Source organism: Oncorhynchus mykiss, chromosome 15 (assembly GCF_013265735.2).
Source record: "Oncorhynchus mykiss isolate Arlee chromosome 15, USDA_OmykA_1.1, whole genome shotgun sequence".
NCBI classification, from domain to species: Eukaryota; Metazoa; Chordata; class Actinopteri; order Salmoniformes; family Salmonidae; genus Oncorhynchus; species Oncorhynchus mykiss.
The window spans coordinates 9,610,917-9,630,026 of NC_048579.1; the positions used below are offsets into that span (position 1 = coordinate 9,610,917).

At 42.2% G+C, this 19,110-nt stretch overlaps 1 protein-coding gene across 1 annotated transcript in view; it reads left to right on the forward strand.

Moving 5' to 3' along the window:
• Positions 1 to 5,095: 5,095 nt before the first annotated feature.
• LOC110489564 (neuropilin and tolloid-like protein 1) overlaps positions 5,096 to 19,110 on the forward strand; it is a 175,562-nt gene continuing 161,547 nt past the window's right edge. Inside the window, exons 1-4 of the mRNA XM_036943682.1 lie at positions 5,096 to 6,091; positions 6,744 to 6,797; positions 6,929 to 7,063; positions 8,382 to 8,630. Coding sequence (XP_036799577.1) covers positions 6,064 to 6,091; positions 6,744 to 6,797; positions 6,929 to 7,063; positions 8,382 to 8,630 — 466 coding nt within the window. The 5' untranslated portion in view covers positions 5,096 to 6,063. The remainder of the gene's footprint in view (positions 6,092 to 6,743; positions 6,798 to 6,928; positions 7,064 to 8,381; positions 8,631 to 19,110) is intronic.

Here is a 19,110-nt window from a genome sequence, read left to right on the forward strand (position 1 = left end):
TCCGTTAAAAGCGCAGAGAGCATCATGAAGAACAAGGAACACACCAGGCAGGTCCGAGATACTGTTGTGAAGAAGTTTAAAGCCGGATTTGGATACAAAACGATTTCCCAAGCTTTAAACATCCCAATGAGCACTGTGCAAGTGAATGAAGAAATGATGAAATGATGAAACCAAAATTGAACTTTTTGGCAACAATGCAAATCGTTATGTTTGGCGTAAAAGCAACACAGCTGAACACACCATCCCCACTGTCAAACATGGTGGTGGCAGCATCATGGTTTGGGCCTGCTTTTCTTCAGCAGGTACAGGGAAGATGGTTAAAATTGATGGGAAGATGGATGGAGCCAAATACAGGACCATTCTGGAAGAAAACCTGATGGAGTCTGCAAAAGGCCTGAGACTGGGACGGAGATTTGTCTTCCAACAAGACAATGATCCAAAACATAAAGCAAAATCTACAATGGAATGGTTCAAAAATAAACATATCCAGGTGTTAGAATGGCCAAGTCAAAGTCCAGACCTGAATCCAATCGAGAATCTGTGGAAAGAACTGAAAACTGCTGTTCACAAATGCTCTCCATCCAACCTCACTGAGCTCGAGCTGTTTTGCAAGGAGGAATGGGAAAAAATGTCAGTCTCTCGATGTGCAAAACTGATAGAGACATACCCCAAGCGACTTACAGCTGTAATCGCAGCAAAAGGTGGCGCTACAAAGTATTAACTTAAGGGGGCTGAATAATTTTGCACGCCCAATTTTTCAGTTTTTGATTTGTTAAAAAGTTTGAAATATCCAATAAATGTCGTTCCACTTCATGATTGTGTCCCACTTGTTGTTGATTCTTCACAAAAAAATACAGTTTTATATCTTTATGTTTGAAGCCTGAAATGTGGCAAAAGGTCACAAAGTTCAAGGGGGCCGAATACTTTCGCAAGGCACTGTAATAATAATCAATAATTTTGCTCTTTATTTAGCCATCTTACATAGGTACGTGGTTTAAAAAGGCATCAATGTCTTAACAGCCAAAGCAGAATACTCTGAGCGCAGCCCAATCCAGAAATCTGGCAGTGGCTTCTGATTAAATTCCATTTTCACAGAACCGCTTGTTGCAATTTCGATGAGGCTCTCTGGTTCAGATATCGGTAAGTGGACTGGAGGCAGGGCATGAAAGGGATAACGAATCCAGTTGGTTGTGTTGTCCGTTTCGGGAAAGTACCTGCGTATTTGCGCACCCAGCACGCTATATCTCATTTGACATTGTCCTTAAGCTTGAGTTCATTTGCACACAAAAAATAATACAATGATGGAAAGACCTGTGTGTTGTTCTTGTTAATGCAGACAGAGAAGAGCTCCAACTTCTTAATCATAGCCTAGATTCAGATTATTCAGGCGAGAAAAAACATCACCCTGATAGGCCAGTCGTGTGAGAAACTCATCATCATGCAAGTGTTCAGACAAGTGAAAATTATGGTCAGTAAAGAAAACTTTAACCTCATCTCTCAATTTTAAAAAACGTGTCAAAAAACGAGCCCATTGATAACCCGTGCACTTCTGTATGTTGTAAAAGCGTTACATGATCGCTGCCCATATCATTGAATAATGCAGAAAATACACGAGAGTTCAGAGGCCTTGCTTTAACAAAGTTAACCATTTTCACTGTAGTATCAAAAACGTCTTTCAAGCTATCAGGCATTCCCTTGGTAGCTAGAGCCTCTCTGTGGATGTTGCAGTGTATCCAAGTGGCATCAGAAGCAACTGCTTGCACGAGCATTACCACTCCACTATGTCTCCCTGTCATGGCTTTTGCGCCATCAGTACAGATACCAACACATCTTGACCACCAAAGTCCATTTGATGTCACAAAGCTGTCCAGTACTTTAAAAATATCCTCTCCTGTTGTCCTGGTTTCCAGTGGTTTGCAGAAGAGGATGTCTTCCTTAATTGACCACCCATAAACATAATGGACATATACCAGGAGCTGTGCCAGGCCCAGGTCAACCTGTCTGTTGACTCATCCAGCTGTAATGCATAGAATTCACTGGCTTGTATGCGAAACAGTAATTGTTTTAAAACATCTCATGTCATGTCTCTGATGCGTTGTGAAACAGTGCTTTTTGATGAAGACATTGTCTGTATAGTTTTTGGGTTCTTTTCCCCCAGCATTGTCCCAGCCATATCCACGGCAGCAGAAAGAATGAAGTCCTCCACAATAGTATGGGGCTTGCCTGTCCTAGCCACTCGGTAGCTCACCAAACAAGGACATTTCTTGTCCCCAAACTTTTGAACGTAGTGTATAACACACTGTGGCTGAGGAAAGGCACTACTCCCAATATAAGTGAACCCCAAATCATTGTATTTCTCATCATATTTGCGCCTCTTTGATGGTCCACCGTCCCTGTCTGTTGTTCGGTGCTTTCCCGGGTAAGGGGGCAGTAGCTCTTCGGCTGCATCAGATTCACAACTGTCAGTGTCCATGCTAGCTGGGATAACAACAAATGTAGAATTACTGATGCTAGCATTGGATGTGCTCGTGGAAGCAGAACAACTTGTCGTCGACAGGTGCAGGTGTAGTACTGCTGGTAGTAGCAGTACTACCTGTAGAGCTGGTATCTGTCTCTATGGATGCAGAACAACTTGTGTCGTCGACAGGTGCAGGTGTAGTACTGCTGGTAGTAGCAGTACTACCTGTAGAGCTGGTATGTGTCTCTATGGATGCAGAACAACTTGTGTCGTCGACAGGTGCAGGTGTAGTACTGCTGGTAGTAGCAGTACTACCTGTAGAGCTGGTATGTGTCTCTATGGATGCAGAACAACTTGTGTCGTCGACAGGTGCAGGTGTAGTACTGCTGGTAGTAGCAGTACTACCTGTAGAGCTGGTATGTGTCTCTATGGATGCAGAACAACTTGTGTCGTCGACAGGTGCAGGTGTAGTACTGCTGGTAGTAGCAGTACTACCTGTAGAGCTGGTATGTGTCTCTATGGAAGCAGAACAACTTGTGTCGTCGACAGGTGCAGGTGTAGTACTGCTGGTAATAGCAGTACTACCTGTAGAGCTGGTATGTGTCTCTATGGATGCAGGCCTTCCTTTTTTTCACCATTCATACATTTTCGAGCGAACGGAATGAGCAGCAGCTACGTTTGACTACATACATACAGACCGTTAGTGGAATTCCCGCGAGAGAGTAACGGTTAATGTGATTGGATTTTAACTAGTTGATTAAGCTATCTCAATGGGCTGTTTGAAAATGTGAATGACATTTTTATTTGCCGTATCCCCGACAGCATTGCTGGTACTCCTAGGTTTTTTGAAATAGCCACTCTAGGGCCTCAGTATCTAGATGGAATTTGTATTTGTGGTCCTGGCGACGGGGACCTTTTTTTGTAATACCATTATTTTGTCTTACTGAGATTTACTGTCAGGGCCCAGGTCTGACAGAATCTGTGCAGAAGATCTAGGTGCTGCTGTAGGCCCTCCTTGGTTTGGGACAAAAGCACCAGATCATCAGCATTCTAGTAGGGTGAGGCCAGGTGCTGCAGACTGTTCTAGTGCCCGCGCCAATTCTGTGATATATATGTTGAAGAGGGTGGGGCTTAAACTGCATCCCTGTCTCATCCCACAGCCGTGTGGAAATGTTTATTTTTTGCCTCATTCTCTCTCTCTTTCTATCTCCCCGTTTCTCTCAAAATGCAAAGAGTGGCGTAATGAAGACAAACCCAAGATGCTAAATTAAAATACAACTATTTTTATTCTACTGTCAGAGTACATTTTAAACAGCAGTCTTCCTCATACCCCTTCAGTTCATTTGTAGTTCAAACATCTCTAAAAAAAATACATTTGCACCACTGCATCAACACTTCCCTCACCTGGGACTAAATTAACGGAGCTAGCTAGCTAGCTCTCCTCTGTAACAGCTGATTCAAGATCAGTTATCCTTAGTTGTAAACGACAACGACTATCACCTAAACAACAAAACTGTCCTTAGACCAGTTAGTTGTATATCAATTGTGGGGGGAAACAGAGGTTGAACGTGATGCTGTGGTGACAGGGCAAGTACACTCCTGTGCCATCTTGTCAGAGGACCGACTACAAGGATGCAGTGATGATGTAACCTATCAGCATGGCCTGAGCAGAATCTGTTGAGTCGGTTATTATAATGGATGAAACAGCATCACTGATATGTTATTCTGTCTGATTCAGTTCTCTGACCTTGCTCACTAAATTGTCCAGATCCAAGCTAGAGCAGAGACAACGGGCAACTTCAATGACCTCAGTTGAACTGCTGTTGTCATGCCATGCAGAGTTGAGTCGGGAGAGAGAGAGGATCAGGGGGAGGAGGCATTAATGCAGTTAATTGGAAAGGCGGTGAAGAGATGGGTATTGTTAATAGAAAACAGGTTTAATCAACAGCAAAATCGTGTGTGGAGAATGATCTTGTTTTAGCTCCATAAGCACTAGCAATGATTGATGTCATTAGGCTAGGCTACCGAAAGCACAGCAAGGAGATAAAAAAGGCTTTATTCTTCCTGCAGACAACAGAAAAGTATGGAATGTTGCCATTTTTGTGGGGAAGATAAATATGTAGATGGATTTATAGCTCTACATACAATTTTCATGTGAGCTATTTTATTTATTATAAATACACTGGAAATATACCAGTAATGCTTAATGCTGATTAACTGCATAATCAGAGCCAGGATTTACCTATGAATTGAACATTATACAAAAGAAAAATCGACATTTGGCCAAAACAGAAGATAAAAAACCCGTCATAGTGGATGTTCAGCAATTCCCGAATGCATTGAGCTGTGGTGTCCATATGCATATGCTACATTCTAATCCACCCGACCTCGCCATGTTGGCGGGAGGCAGATAGTCACTCAATCTATTCCAAACGTCAGGTGTTTCTACCTGGAGTTGCTGATATAGTTTACGGTATCCTGACATCTATCTGCTCTCGCTTGTTTCTTCCATTTCCTCCCACAGGGTGCGTTTTTCTGTTCACCTTTTACATTTTCGCTCAGAGTGCCGCCGACTGAGGTGTTGGATTCTGCAGTCTCCTTGCAGAGAGAAAGAGCGAGCGCGTCTTAAAGAAACAACCACCTCCTCCCGGTAGTTTTTTTCTACTCCTCCGTGGCGCTAACATCGGGGAAGTTAGATTATATTCGTGAAACAAAGTAGCCTAGTTTTCGTTTTCGTACTGTATTGTTTGCACGAGTGTGGTAAAATTGTAATGAAGGTGGTTTGTAAGCTTGCCCAGTTGTTAGAGGAACGAATAGATGACCCAACGGTTGGAGGAATGCGATAATGTGCATCAACTCTTTCTTGGTGGGTGCAGAGAGAGAGAGAGCGAGCGTGAGAGAGCGAGCGTGAGAAACCAGCCAGTCGCCGGAGTAGACTGGAGGATGCTGTACAAACACTGCTCTACGAACACTCCTTGTAGCTTGAGGGAATAGATGAAGAAAGGATGAGATAAACACGTTGCGACTTTTGTTATCTAAGTTGATAGCCGGAGGCTTTACGCATCGCGGAACAGTGCAAACAGTTCGGAGAATGTGTTTAGGAGGATGGATGCCCACGCGCCACTAGGATTTTTTTTGTTTCCAGGTAAAGGGATAGAAGAATAACAACTAAAGCTACCGTTTTTTTCACCCTGAATCTGTTTCATCGGAAGATTGTAAAGGTGCAGCGATCAGGGAAGGCTGATGACGGACCTATTCATCCGGTCAGTGCAGCAGAAGCACCAAAAGGTTCTGGAACCATTTGGATGGAATTCGGGCAAATGTTTAGACTTTCTTTTGGTTTTATATGAAACTGGTGACTAGTAGTTGCGATTTTTCTCTCTCTGGAATTTTGATATTCTCATTCAATAAATTAGAACTGCGAGGAAGACATTTGCCAGGTTATCAATTGTATACATTTCTATTTTATTTTTGGGAAGGTGGAATGGTATTGCGGTTTGCTGTACATTTTGCATCTACCTTAGAATTGAATCGTTTTCTCTTGAAGTATTCCTTTATCTAAATGGAATTAGTTGAGTCTAAAGCCCTCTGTGAAAGGTACAGACATGGTATATGGGCACAGCCTCCTTCACGGTAAGTCACTTCTATTGAACATAATACACTGCCTTGCGCCTTCCTCGAATACCTTCTTTTGTGTAGCTTAGGCTAGCCCAATATTCATGATTTTATGAGTTGACGTAGAATTCTGGTTGCTTATAGCTGTCAATTCACGTATAGTGGGAGATGTGTAACGAATGTGATATTCATGCAACCATACCCCTTAACAATTTGTATGGCATCTACTGTACTATTAAAGCAGCATACGTTGGCTATTTTTCCATAGCATTACATGCAGATACATTATGGTATAGCCTGAAGTCTGCGGGTGAATATGTTTTCAATGTGTTTGATGAATAGGGCATTAAAGCCTAGTTATGTGTTGCCCGGGTCTGATCTATGGTACAGTGTAATAGGTGTGTATGTTTGTCTGTTCGTTCCGCGTCCAATTCTATTCAAAAAAGTTGAGGAACTTTGGACAGTCAATTGTTTCCAAATGACATCTTTTGATTTAAAAAACCCTTTTAAAAAGGGCAATGTAACACTCTAGCCATGCACGATAAATGCAATATTTGGAATTATTCAGAGTATTATGTCATAGGCCTAGCCTACATCTATGTTGAATGAATGCAAATAAAGACATTTGTATTATTCACAAAACAAAATGAATGTGCTTATCTTGTTGCAGTTGTTGCAAGTCTACTCATACTTGGGTTGTCTGGGGCAACGAAGAAGGAAGCACGTAAGGCACTCTAGCACTATCACTACTCTACTCTCTCTCTCTCTCTCTCTCTCTCTCTCTCTCTCTTTATATTTCTCTCTATATTTCTATATATCTATATAATCAACTTCACTCTGCTATTGGGTTTTCAGTGAAGAACAATTCGGGAGTGAAGCCTGCAGGTCAATGTGGCACCTGGGTGAAGGAAGGAGACGGCGGACTGTTCACTTCTCCCAACTACCCCAGCAAATACCCCCCAGGAATAGAGTGTGTTTACATCATTGAAGGTGAATAGTTGGCACAGTAACTAACTTTTCTCAATGTAAAGCCATTTATGGCATTTGTTCAGATCAATAGATGCCATCCTCTAAACAAATAGTGCATTTTTTTTTCAATTCAACGGCAGGAATAACAAAAACAGAGTTTGGTCCCTTGATTTTTATAGCCTTTTAGCACTGAAATCAGACTCTGAAATAGTGTTTCAGGAACCTTAATCTTTATCATCTTAGATCCAGGCGAGAAATCAAAACCATGTGTCTGTTAAACTGCTCGTTTGTCTCCTTGAGTTCAGGCGTCAGTGAATGTGGTTGGGCTGAAGTTGCTCTGTGGATGGATGTCTCTCCTCATGTTTCAGAGAGAAATCTGGACCAGCTGTTGAGGTGTGTTCATAGTAGAACTGATGGGATTGGCCAGTTCAGTTGCTGTGCTGTTGATGTTTGTCTGACGATGGTAATGAAATCAGACGGCGAGTTGCAATCTCAGACGTTTAATTTAAGTTCCCGGGAGGTTTATATTTGATTCATCAGTGGGGGGAGATTAGGTTACGGCCCTGATGATATTAACAAAAATGAATACACGAAAGAGCATTTCTATTGAGAGACTATTGCTGGACTGGAGGAACTATACTAGAACTATATTATCTGGTTTGTACTAGACTGAACTGGATTTATAGATGTGGATGATGGTCCAGACTGTTAGCCTGTTCCACCATCCTGACCTGACCGAATGTAAGCTGGTGAGATCAGCATGGTGGAAGGAGGCAACCAGACTTTACCCATACTGATAATTAGGATAGAAATAGAAGATGCTTGTTTGAAATACTTGGAATGTGTTTCACCGGTTCCAAAAAAGTCACAACAGATTGGGTTTTATTAGTGGTTCATTCAGGTCACTCCAAGACAACATACAGTGTGCATCTATCTACATTGCAAAGCTAAATTATTCAAAATGAATTAATCTTAATATCACACTACTTAATGCCGTGTTCGCCATGTGTTACATGCCTTATTTAACTAGCCAGTTTAAAACAATTTCTTATTTACAATGACGGCCTACACCAGCCAAACCCAGACGACGCTGGGCCAATTGTGTGCCACCCTATGGGACTCCCAATCACTGCCAGTTAGGATACAACCTGGATTCGAACCAGGGTGTCTGTAGTGTCGCCTCAAGCTCTGAGATGCAGTACCTTAGACCGCTGCGCTACTCAGGAGCCGCTGTGCCACTATAGGCCTACAGCATTATGTAATATAGCTAGATATACGATAAAGAGTATGAGCATTATATTCACTATCTGTGTTATCTATTCTCTCTTGTCTCCTCCAGCTCCTCCCAGGCTGTGCATTCATCTGTTCTTTAATGAGAGGTATTCTATCGAGCCTTCATGGGAATGTAAATTTGACAACATTGAGGTGCGGGACGGCCCCTTTGGCTTCTCCCCAGTAATCGGACGTTACTGTGGCCAGACGATCCCTCCCTTCATCAGGAGCAGTGGACGGTACCTCTGGGTAAAATTTGTTTCTGATGGCGAACTGGAGGCGATTGGATTTTCGGTGAATTACAACTTCACTGCAGGTAAGAATCAACACGAAGTATTCGCACTACATGAGCAATCTCAACATGCCGAAAGGCAACCGAGTGATGGTGTTGACACGGCAAAATTCAGGAGTTCAATTGGTTCACAGAAATGTCTAACAACAGTCTGTTCACACCCTCTCTACTAAACAACATCATATATTTCCTTAGCACACAAAGTACGGTGCTATCAGCTCCTAGCCTCCAGCCATGGTGACAGGCAGACAGGCAGGCTAACGACATGTGTTGCCGTAGTAACATATATATAAAACTGACGGTGTGGAGATTTAGTTTGACAGCTTTCGATCAGAGTTCTCTAGGTACTGTGTTGTTCGCGGGGGTACTGGAGGGGGTAGCAGAGGGAAGGTGAATAAGCACGACAGGCTAATCTGTACTGTTGAATACTATCCTCCCAATTACCCCCCTCTGCGTGCCGCGAGAAGCCTTGACTTTGAGTCATCTTTTCGCTGGTTTCCCATTAACCGAGCAGCTCATGATTTATGACCACCTTGGTTTGATATCCACTCTGTTCTCCAATAGGCTGTATGGAGTGTACCCTCGGCTGGGTCATGGTTTAATAGCACTATCAACTTTAGTGTGTGGTCGAGGGTTGATGGGAACACTGCCCGCAGCACCGTGATATGTAGGAGCATTTTTAACTTTGGATGTCATCTGCAGAATTATGTTCCACGGAGAGAGAGAAAATATATATTTTCTAACCCACATTCTGTGTGTAGCCATCCCTCTTTCCCTTCCTAAAATACACGGCCAAAAAAAACTATTTATGTATTGTTTTGCCAATGGCCCATAACATTGTCCTCGGACACTGTTTTACTTTGGAACGAATAGCTTTGGTTGTGTTTCAGATGATGTTGTGCCCTAATAGAAGTGAATGGCAAATAATGGTTTGAGTCACTTTCATTGTAAATAACAACAATATGTTTCTGATCACTTCTACATTCATGTGGATGCTTCCCTTGTCACAGATACTCTAGAACGAATCTTGTATAATGATGAGTGGGAAAGGCATTTAAATAGCATACCCCCCCCCCCCCCCCCCCAAGAAATGCTAACCTCCTCTAATATTAGTAATTGTGAGAGGTTAGCATTTTTTCGGGGGTATGAGCTTTGTGCCTTTATAGCTTTCTCACTCATCATTATTCATGATTCATTCATGATTATCCGTAATCATGGTAGCATCCACATTTACAGTAGTCGTTTTTATGCCACTATTAAATCATTTCTGGGTTACAATTAAGTACCTTACTGTAATAGGGAAAGAAGAAAAAAATCTCAAGCATTTTTTTTCCTTAGGACTGTTTGAGACTGGTCTGAGTTGGGAAGGGAAAAATGAAAACGAGCTGTTATTGGCAGAGAGGTTTAGAACTCTCTTTCTTATTGGTCTATTAACTCATTTACCAATGGTGAAACTCCCGCCCACGCCGAGGTGCTGATTAGAAGGTCCTGTGTAGATTGGATTTTCATCCAGAAACTGTCAGGAAATAACACCGATCAAATGTTTTCAGACTTTTACACTGTTGGTTTCATCAGCTGTTGTAACAATATGATATAAAACACAGCTAAAACTGAATTTTGACTGCACTGGATCTTTAATGTAGAAGTGTTCAGAAACATTATATTCTTATTTACAATAAAAGTGATTCCAAATTGACACAATACCTTAATTTACCATTCATTTCTATTGGGCACAACATAATCTGAAACACAACCAAAACAAACTGCCAATGCATTCAACAAGTTTGTAGTCACAAGCTTTATGTCGTCTTTGCGTGCTATGAATTTTAGTCCAAGCACTAAACTTTTGACTGCTTTAATACACATATGGGTAAATTTGTCCAAACACTTGTAAAACTTCAGACTGGGGGGGACGAGACACATAAAGTGGGTTCATTTCTAAACGGTAAAACAGAGATGTATGAAAATATCCCGAAATAAAAGGTGACATTCTGTACTGTCGACCTCATATGAAACGTCTGATTTCAAATCCGAAATGCTGGAGTATAGAGCCAAATTAAAAGTTGTAGCTTCACTGTCCAAATAAATAGGTAGAGGAGTGTGCCTCTTTTTACCACACACAATGCTTTCCCATAGACCCAAATACATTGACCTTTCATCCTAGATCAATTGATTAGACTTGATATAATGGGGTGAAGAAGCGATCAGATTGCTGTTCTGTACGTTAAAGGTCATTCTATGTCATGAAGAAAGATGGGAAACGATGGGGGAGGGGGGGGGGGGGTATTGGTGTAGTCCAGTTAGAGTCAGGCTGATGGAGTGCATGTGTTTTCCTATATGTCTCCATAGAATGTTGGGGTTATCTTTGAAAACCTGCTGTTTGCTGGTGGAGCCTCTTCTCAGATTCCTGAGTGAGAGAGGGGGAAAAAACACATCTCCCTCTGTCTTGATAAGAAATAGCTGTGGCATATGATTAGCATAATTAAAGAAGATAAAAGTCTTGGATTCACTCGACTTGATGCTCCAAAATCTGGCTGTGCGGAGAGAGAGGCTCACATCTGCCTCTGCTTGGCTAATGCTGCTAGCACATGCTAATTCACACTGGGCTATTCAAGATGAATGAAAAGCAAGGGGAGAGGAGGAGGAGGAGAGAAAGAGAGCGAGAGAAAGATTCTACACCTTTCCCTCACCTTATCTTCTCCCTCGCTTTTCATTCATCTGAAGTGTCCTATCTGAGGAGAGGGGAGAGGGGGAGAAGGAGGAGAGGCGAGGGAAAGAGAACATAAGTAAAAGAATGAAAAGAATGATGAAGAACAGGTTTTTTCATTCACCGTGTCATCCCGTGTCATCCCGTGTCATCCCGTCCCACCTGGAGATGAAAGACATCGCAGTCTTTATGAGATCAGCCTTCAGGTTCACATGATTCCATCCTTCGTACTGTACAGAAGAGTACTAGGACTGGATGGAACTTGACAGGAAATATCACTATTGACTATTGTAATCTAATGTAACAGAAATTAGTCCTAGTATTTTCTGGCTTTTGGGGTAGACTCTTTACACTTTTATCCATTATTTATACAGGTGATCCCATAACAGTTGAACGTAGAAAAGCATGTTTTGGGAGTTTAGAGAAATTCTACAGTGATACCTTTAACACCGATCCAGCAACTGGTTAGAACCCTTTCCTGCAGTCAAATGACTGGTGGCCTCATGAGTGGGATGTTATTCATATTTTTCATCATTGTATAATTAAGCAATAAGGCACGAGGGTGTATGGTTTATGGCCAATATACCACGGCTAAGTGCTGTTGTTATGCACGACGCATCGCGGAGTGCCTGGACACAGCCCTTAGCCGTGGTATATTGGTCATATACCACAAACCCCAGAGGTGCCTTACTGCTATTGAAAACTGGTTACCAACTTAATTAGAGCAGTAAAAATAAATGTTTTGTCATACCCGTGGCATACGGTCTGATCTACCACGGCTGTCAGCCAATCAGCATTCAGGGTTCGAACCACCCAGTTTATAACAAACTCTTTTCTTTTTACAGCCGAAAATCAGATGTTTCTATGTCAAACGACTTTGTTATATTTCAGTCTTCTATGATCTATTTAAAGTGTAATCTTAGGATGCAAACTCAAAATATAAGACATTCCAACTCTATATCTGACATGCTCTCTTTTTTTATGCCCATAACTTTGTGTGTGAGGTGTATACTTTTGTTTCAAAGTAGATTTGGGTATCAAGAAACCCTCTGTGAGACCCTGATTTAGCCCACAACAGAAAAAGGTTTTAAGTGAGGTGAGGAGACTAAACTGATGTTTGGAATCCTGTCATGTTAGGTTCTGTTGTACACAAGGTGCTAAACTAAATGTGCAGGTACAGCAGCACACTCACTGTCATTCCATTCCAATCGCACTGTCAAGCGCATCATCAGCAGGATATGCTGTCTGAATTATAACTATCAAAGGAGTTAGGGAATAGTTTGTCTGAACAACTATGGTCCTGTATGGTTCAGTTGGTAAAGCCATGCTCTCGCTTGAAACACCACGATTGTAGGTTTGATTCTTTGTCAAATGGATGCGCGCATGACTGTAAGTCACATTGGATAAACACGTCTGTTAAATTGTATATATTACTATGTATTTATTGTATATATTACTATGTATTTATTGTATATATTACTATGTATTTATTGTATATATTACTGTGTATTTATTGTATATATTACTATGTATGTATTGTATATATTACTATGTATGTATTGTATATATTACTATGTATTTATTGTATATATTACTATATATGTATTGTATATATTACTATGTATGTATTGTATATATTACTATGTATTTATTGTATATATTACTATGTATTTATTGTATATATTACTATGTATGTATTGTATATATTACTATGTATTTATTGTATATATTACTATGTATTTATTGTATATATTACTATGTATTTATTGTATATATTACTGTGTATTTATTGTATATATTACTATGTATTTATTGTATATATTACTATGTATTTATTGTATATATTACTATGTATGTATTGTATATATTACTGTGTATTTATTGTATATATTACTATGTATTTATTGTATATATTACTATGTATTTATTGTATATATTACTATGTATTTATTGTATATATTACTATGTATGTATTGTATATATTACTATGTATTTATTGTATATATTACTATGTATGTATTGTATATATTACTATGTATTTATTGTATATATTACTATGTATTTATTGTATATATTACTATGTATGTATTGTATATATTACTATGTATTTATTGTATATATTACTATGTATGTATTGTATATATTACTATGTATGTATTGTATATATTACTATGTATTTATTGTATATATTACTATGTATTTATTGTATATATTACTATGTATGTATTGTATATATTACTATGTATTTATTGTATATATTACTATGTATGTATTGTATATATTACTATGTATGTATTGTATATATTACTATGTATTTATTGTATATATTACTATATATGTATTGTATATATTACTATATATGTATTGTATATATTACTATGTATTTGTTGTTATCGTCGGTTAAGTGGAAGATTAACACATATTGAAAATAAAAGTGTGGCTAAGACAGTGCTGTATTAACTTCTTATAGGCTACAGTTTGACAATCAAGTCAGCAATTCGAGTATTTGGGACTATAAGGTTATATCTGTATTTTTGTCGAAATGTAGTTATTGACATAGCCTTGTTCTGTTGAATGTTCTCTACCTATATAAACTAAGCCAAAAAAAGAAACGTCCTCTCACTGTCAACTGCAAACTTAACATGTGTAAATATTTGTATGAATATAACAAGATTCAACAGATGAGACATAAACTGAACAAGTTCCACAGACATGTGACTAACATAAATTGAATAATGTGTCCCTGAACAAAGGGGGGGTCAAAATCAAAAGTAACAGTCAGTATCTGGTGTGGCCACCAGCTGCATTAAGTACTGCAGTGCATCTCCTCCTCATGGACTGCACCAGATTTGCCAGTTCTTGCTATGAGATGTTACCCCACTCTTCCACCAAGGCACCTGCAAGATCCCGGACATTTCTGGGTTGAAGGTCCCTAGCCCTCACCCACCGATCCAACAGGTGCCAGACGTGCTCAATGGGATTGAGATGTGGGCTCTATGCTGGCCATGGCAGAACACTGACATTCCTGTCTTGCAGGAAATCACACACAGATAGAGCAGTATGCCTCGTGGCATTCTCATGCTAGAGGGTCATGTCAGGATGAGCCTGCTGGAAGGGTACCACATGAGGGAATAGGATGTCCTCCCTGTAATGCACAGCGTTGAGATTGCCTGCAATGACAAGAAGCTCAGTGCGATGATGCTATGACACACCACCCCAGACCATTTAAAAAAAAAATATATATATATATATTTTTTTTTACCTTTATTTAACTAGGCAAGTCAGTTAAGAACAAATTCTTATTTTCAATGACGGCCTAGGAACAGTTGGTTAACTGCCTGTTCAGGGGCAGAACGACAGATTTGTACCTTGTCAGCTCGGGGATTTGAACTTGCAACCTTTCGGTTACTAGTCCAACACTCTAACCACTAGGCTACCCTGCCGCCCCATGACAGACCTTCCACCTCCAAATCGTTCCCGCTGCATAGTACAAGCCTCGGTGTAGCGCTCATTCCTTCGACGATAAACTTGAATCCGACCATCACCCCTGGTGAGACAAAACCGCCTCGTCAGTGAAGAGCACTTTTTGCCAGTCCTGTCTGGTCCAGTGACGGTGGATTTGTGCCTATAGGCGATGTTGTTGCCGGTGATGTCTGGTCAGGACCTGCCTTACAACAGGCCCTTACAAGCCCTCAGTCCAGCCTCTCACAGCCTATTTCAGACAGTCTGAGCACTGACTATCCTACCGATCCTCGACTTCGGCGATGTCATCTACAAAATTGCTTCCAACACTCTACTCAGCAAACTGGATGCAGTTTATCACAGTGCCATCCGTTTTGTCACTAAAGCACCTTATACCACCCACCACTGCGACTTGTATGCTCTAGTCGGCTGGCCCTCGCTACATATTCGTCGCCAGACCCACTGGCTCCAGGTCATCTACAAGTCCATGCTAGGTAAAGCTCCGCCTTATCTCAGTTCACTGGTTACGATGGCAACACCCATCCGTAGCACGCGCTCCAGCAGGTGTATCTCACTGATCATCCCTAAAGCCAACACCTCATTTGGCCGCCTTTCGTTCCAGTTCTCTGCTGCCTGTGATTGGAACGAATTGCAAAAATCGCTGAAGTTGGAGACTTTTATCTCCCTCACCAACTTCAAACATCTGCTATCTGAGCAGCTAACCGATCGCTGCAGCTGTACATAGTCTATTGGTAAATAGCCCACCCATTTTCACCTACCTCATCCCCATACTGTTTTTATTTATTTATTTTTCTGCTCTTTTGCACACCAATATCTCTATCTCTACCTTTACATAACCATCTGATCATTTATCACTCCAGTGTTAATCTGCATAATTGTAATTATTTGCCTACCTTCTCATGCCTTTTGCACACAATGTATATATAGACTCCCCTTTTTTCTACTGTGTTATTGACTTGTTAATTGTTTACTCCATGTGTAACTCTGTGTTGTCTGTTCACACTGCTATGCCTTATCTTGGCCAGGTCGCAGTTGCAAATGAGAACTTGTTCTCAACTAGCCTACCTGGTTAAATAAAGGTGAAATAAAAAAAACTGATGGAGGGATTGTGGGTTCCTGGTGTAACTCGGGCAGTTGTTGTTGCCATCTTGTACCTGTCCCGCAGGTGTGATGTTCGGATGTACCGATTCTGTGCAGGTGTTGTTACACGTGGTCTGCCACTGCGAGGACGATCAGCTGTCCGTCCTCGCATCTCTGTCCTCGCGTCTCCCTGTAGCGCTGTCATAGGCGTCTGTAACGGTTTTCTTGAGGTGAAGGAGAGGCGGACCAAAATGCAGCGTGGTGGTTATTCATGTTTTTTTAATGAAGAAAACTATACATGAATAAACTAACAAAACAATAAACGTGCGAAAACCTAAACAGCCTATCTGGTGACAACAAACACAAAGACAGGAACAAACAGAAAGGGAATCGATGGCAGCTAATAGGCCGGCGACGACGACCGCCGAGCGCCGCCCGAACAGGAAGAGGCACCATCTTCGGCGAGATTCGTGACAGCGTCTCACAGTACGGATATTGCAATTTATTGCCTTGGCCACACCTGCAGTCCTCATGCCTCCTTGCAGCAGGCCTAAGGCACGTTCACGCAGATGAGCAGGGACCAGGGCATGTTTCTTTTGGTGTTTTTCAGAGTCTGTAGAAAGGCCTCTTTAGTGTCCTAAGTTTTCATAACTGTGAAGTTAATTGCCTACCGTCTGTAAGCTGTTTGTGTCTTAATGACAATTCCACAGGTTTATGGTTCATTGAACAAGCATGGGAAATAAGCATGGATATTTACGAATGATCTTTGAAAGACAGGGTCCTGAAAAAGGAACGTTTCTTTTTTTGCTGAGTTTAGTATTATATATTCCCCAGTTCTTGTTGTTAATTCCAACATATACAAGATAAAAATCGCTGTCACCATTCAAACCACTGAGGGTTTGGAACTTTAAAGCCAATTATCTCAGAATAATATTTTTGCAGAAAGAACCTTATAGTCCCAAGTTCTCAAAGTATCTCTGCATGTTCTCTACAAATATCTCTATATTTAAGATATTTAATCTGCTCTGTAGCCAGGGAACACGTCTGTTATTTCTCCCAAGGACGACGTGCGGCTACCACATTATGCCTGTCTGAAATACAGCCACAACTCCCCATACCATAACCCTCGTAATTCCTCATCCTATTCTGTTCAGGCAGTGCTGCGGTCACCCACACCTGCACCCAATATTTTCCGCTCTGAAAGATGACCGTCGCGATCTGGCCGTGCTCCCTGACCTTAGACATAACTCTAATTCTAGATTGAGAATACACATATGTAATATACTTGGCTTGCCGGGTTTTGTCCTTTCTAGCATGGCTATCTGTAGTGTTAGATTCTGGGTTAAACATGGAACATTGTTATAATCAGAAGTGAATGGTTAACTGTAGGAGCCAGATGGGTTTGGAATGTGTAGGGGAGACGGGTGGAGAACTTAGAAAATAAAAATGTCACTGAGGGATAGAGGATAATGTATAACGTTTACATCATGTCAGGATATGTTATTGTTAGCCATCAGGGATCCTCTGGGAGGAGAAGAGACACAGTCTGGTATCAATCACCATGACAGCCTTGAGTTGGGGAGGAGTGAGCACTTTGGGGTAGAGGTCAGGTCAGATGAAGTGAGGAAGAACAGATATCACGATAAGGTTCTGTCTAGCAACAGGGATGCAATGGCTGTTCAGATGTGGAGGAGGAGACTCAGCCTAGGAGAAAGGGTTAAACATCAGTGCTTGTACAGATGTGGAGGAGGAGACTTGGCCTAGGAGAAAGGGTTAAATATCAGTGCTTGTACAGATGTGGAGGAGGAGACTCAGCCTAGGAGAAAGGGTTAAATATCAGTGCTTGTGTCAAATGTAGTTGTCTGAATGCAGCTGTATCGACCCTTTGGGAAGAATTCAACTTGGTTAAGCTTTTCTAGTGTCCGTTGAGTTATTTACTCTGAGAATTAGAACCTAACAGTAGTGTATGATGAGAGACTTTGGTTTGGACCATGTTCTGAATTGTAATAGGGAAGTAGGAATGTCTCTCTTTATCTCTGGGGCACTGCAGTAAGGATGTTTACCCTCCACTCTAACCTTACAGTGTCTGCTGATCAGTAATATGAAAGAGCACTTGACACAGGAAGTAAAACTAAATGCAATCCAGAAGGGGCTGGCCTGAATGTGTGTGTGTGTGTGTGTGTGTGTGTGTGTGTGTGTGTGTGTGTGTGTGTGTGTGTGTGTGTGTGTGTGTGTGTGTGTGTGTGTGTGTGTCAGCATACGTTTGTGTCTACCTCACACCCCTTCCAGTAAAATTATGACTTATCTTTCCTCACACACTTCCACCCTCACACGCTTCCCCCCTCACACACTTCCACCCTCACACACCTCCCCCCTCACACACTTCCCCCCTCACACACTTCCCCCCTCACACACTTCCCCCCTCACACACTTCCCCCCTGACACACTTCCCCCCTCTCACACTTCCCCCTCTCACACTTCCCCCTCACACACTTCCCCCCTCACACACTTCCCCCCTCACACACTTCCCCCCTCACACGCTTCCCCCTCACACGCCTCCCCCTCACACGCCTCCCCCTCACACACTTCCCCCCTCACACACTTCCCCCCTCACACGCCTCCCCCTCACACGCCTCCCCCTCACACGCTTCCCCCCTCACACACTTCCCCCCTCACACACTTCCCCCCTACACACTTCCCCCCTCACACACTTCCCCCCTCACACACCTCCCCCTCTCACACTTCCCCCTCTCACACTTCCCCCTCACACACTTTCCCCCTCACACACCTCCCCCTCACACACTTCCCCCCTCACACACTTCCCCCCTCACACTTCCCCCTCTCACACTTCCCCCTCACACACTTCCCCCCTCACACACTTCCCCCCTCACACACTTCCCCCCTCACACGCCTCCCCCTCACACGCCTCCCCCTCACACACTTCCCCCCTCACACACTTCCCCCCTCACACGCCTCCCCCTCACACGCTTCCCCCCTCACACGCTTCCCCCCTCACACGCTTCCCCCCTCACACACCTCCCCCTCACACGCCTCCCCCTCACACACTTCCCCCCCCCCTCACACGCCCCCCCCCCCCCTCCCCCTCAAGATGGGGGCCGTCAGTAAGGCAGAAGCAGCCATGGAATCCCCCAGACTGCTGCTTGTCTTGATTCAACGGCTGCTGAATACTGTTGTTTCACACAGAGAAGAGAAGCATCTCATGTGGGCCTTTTT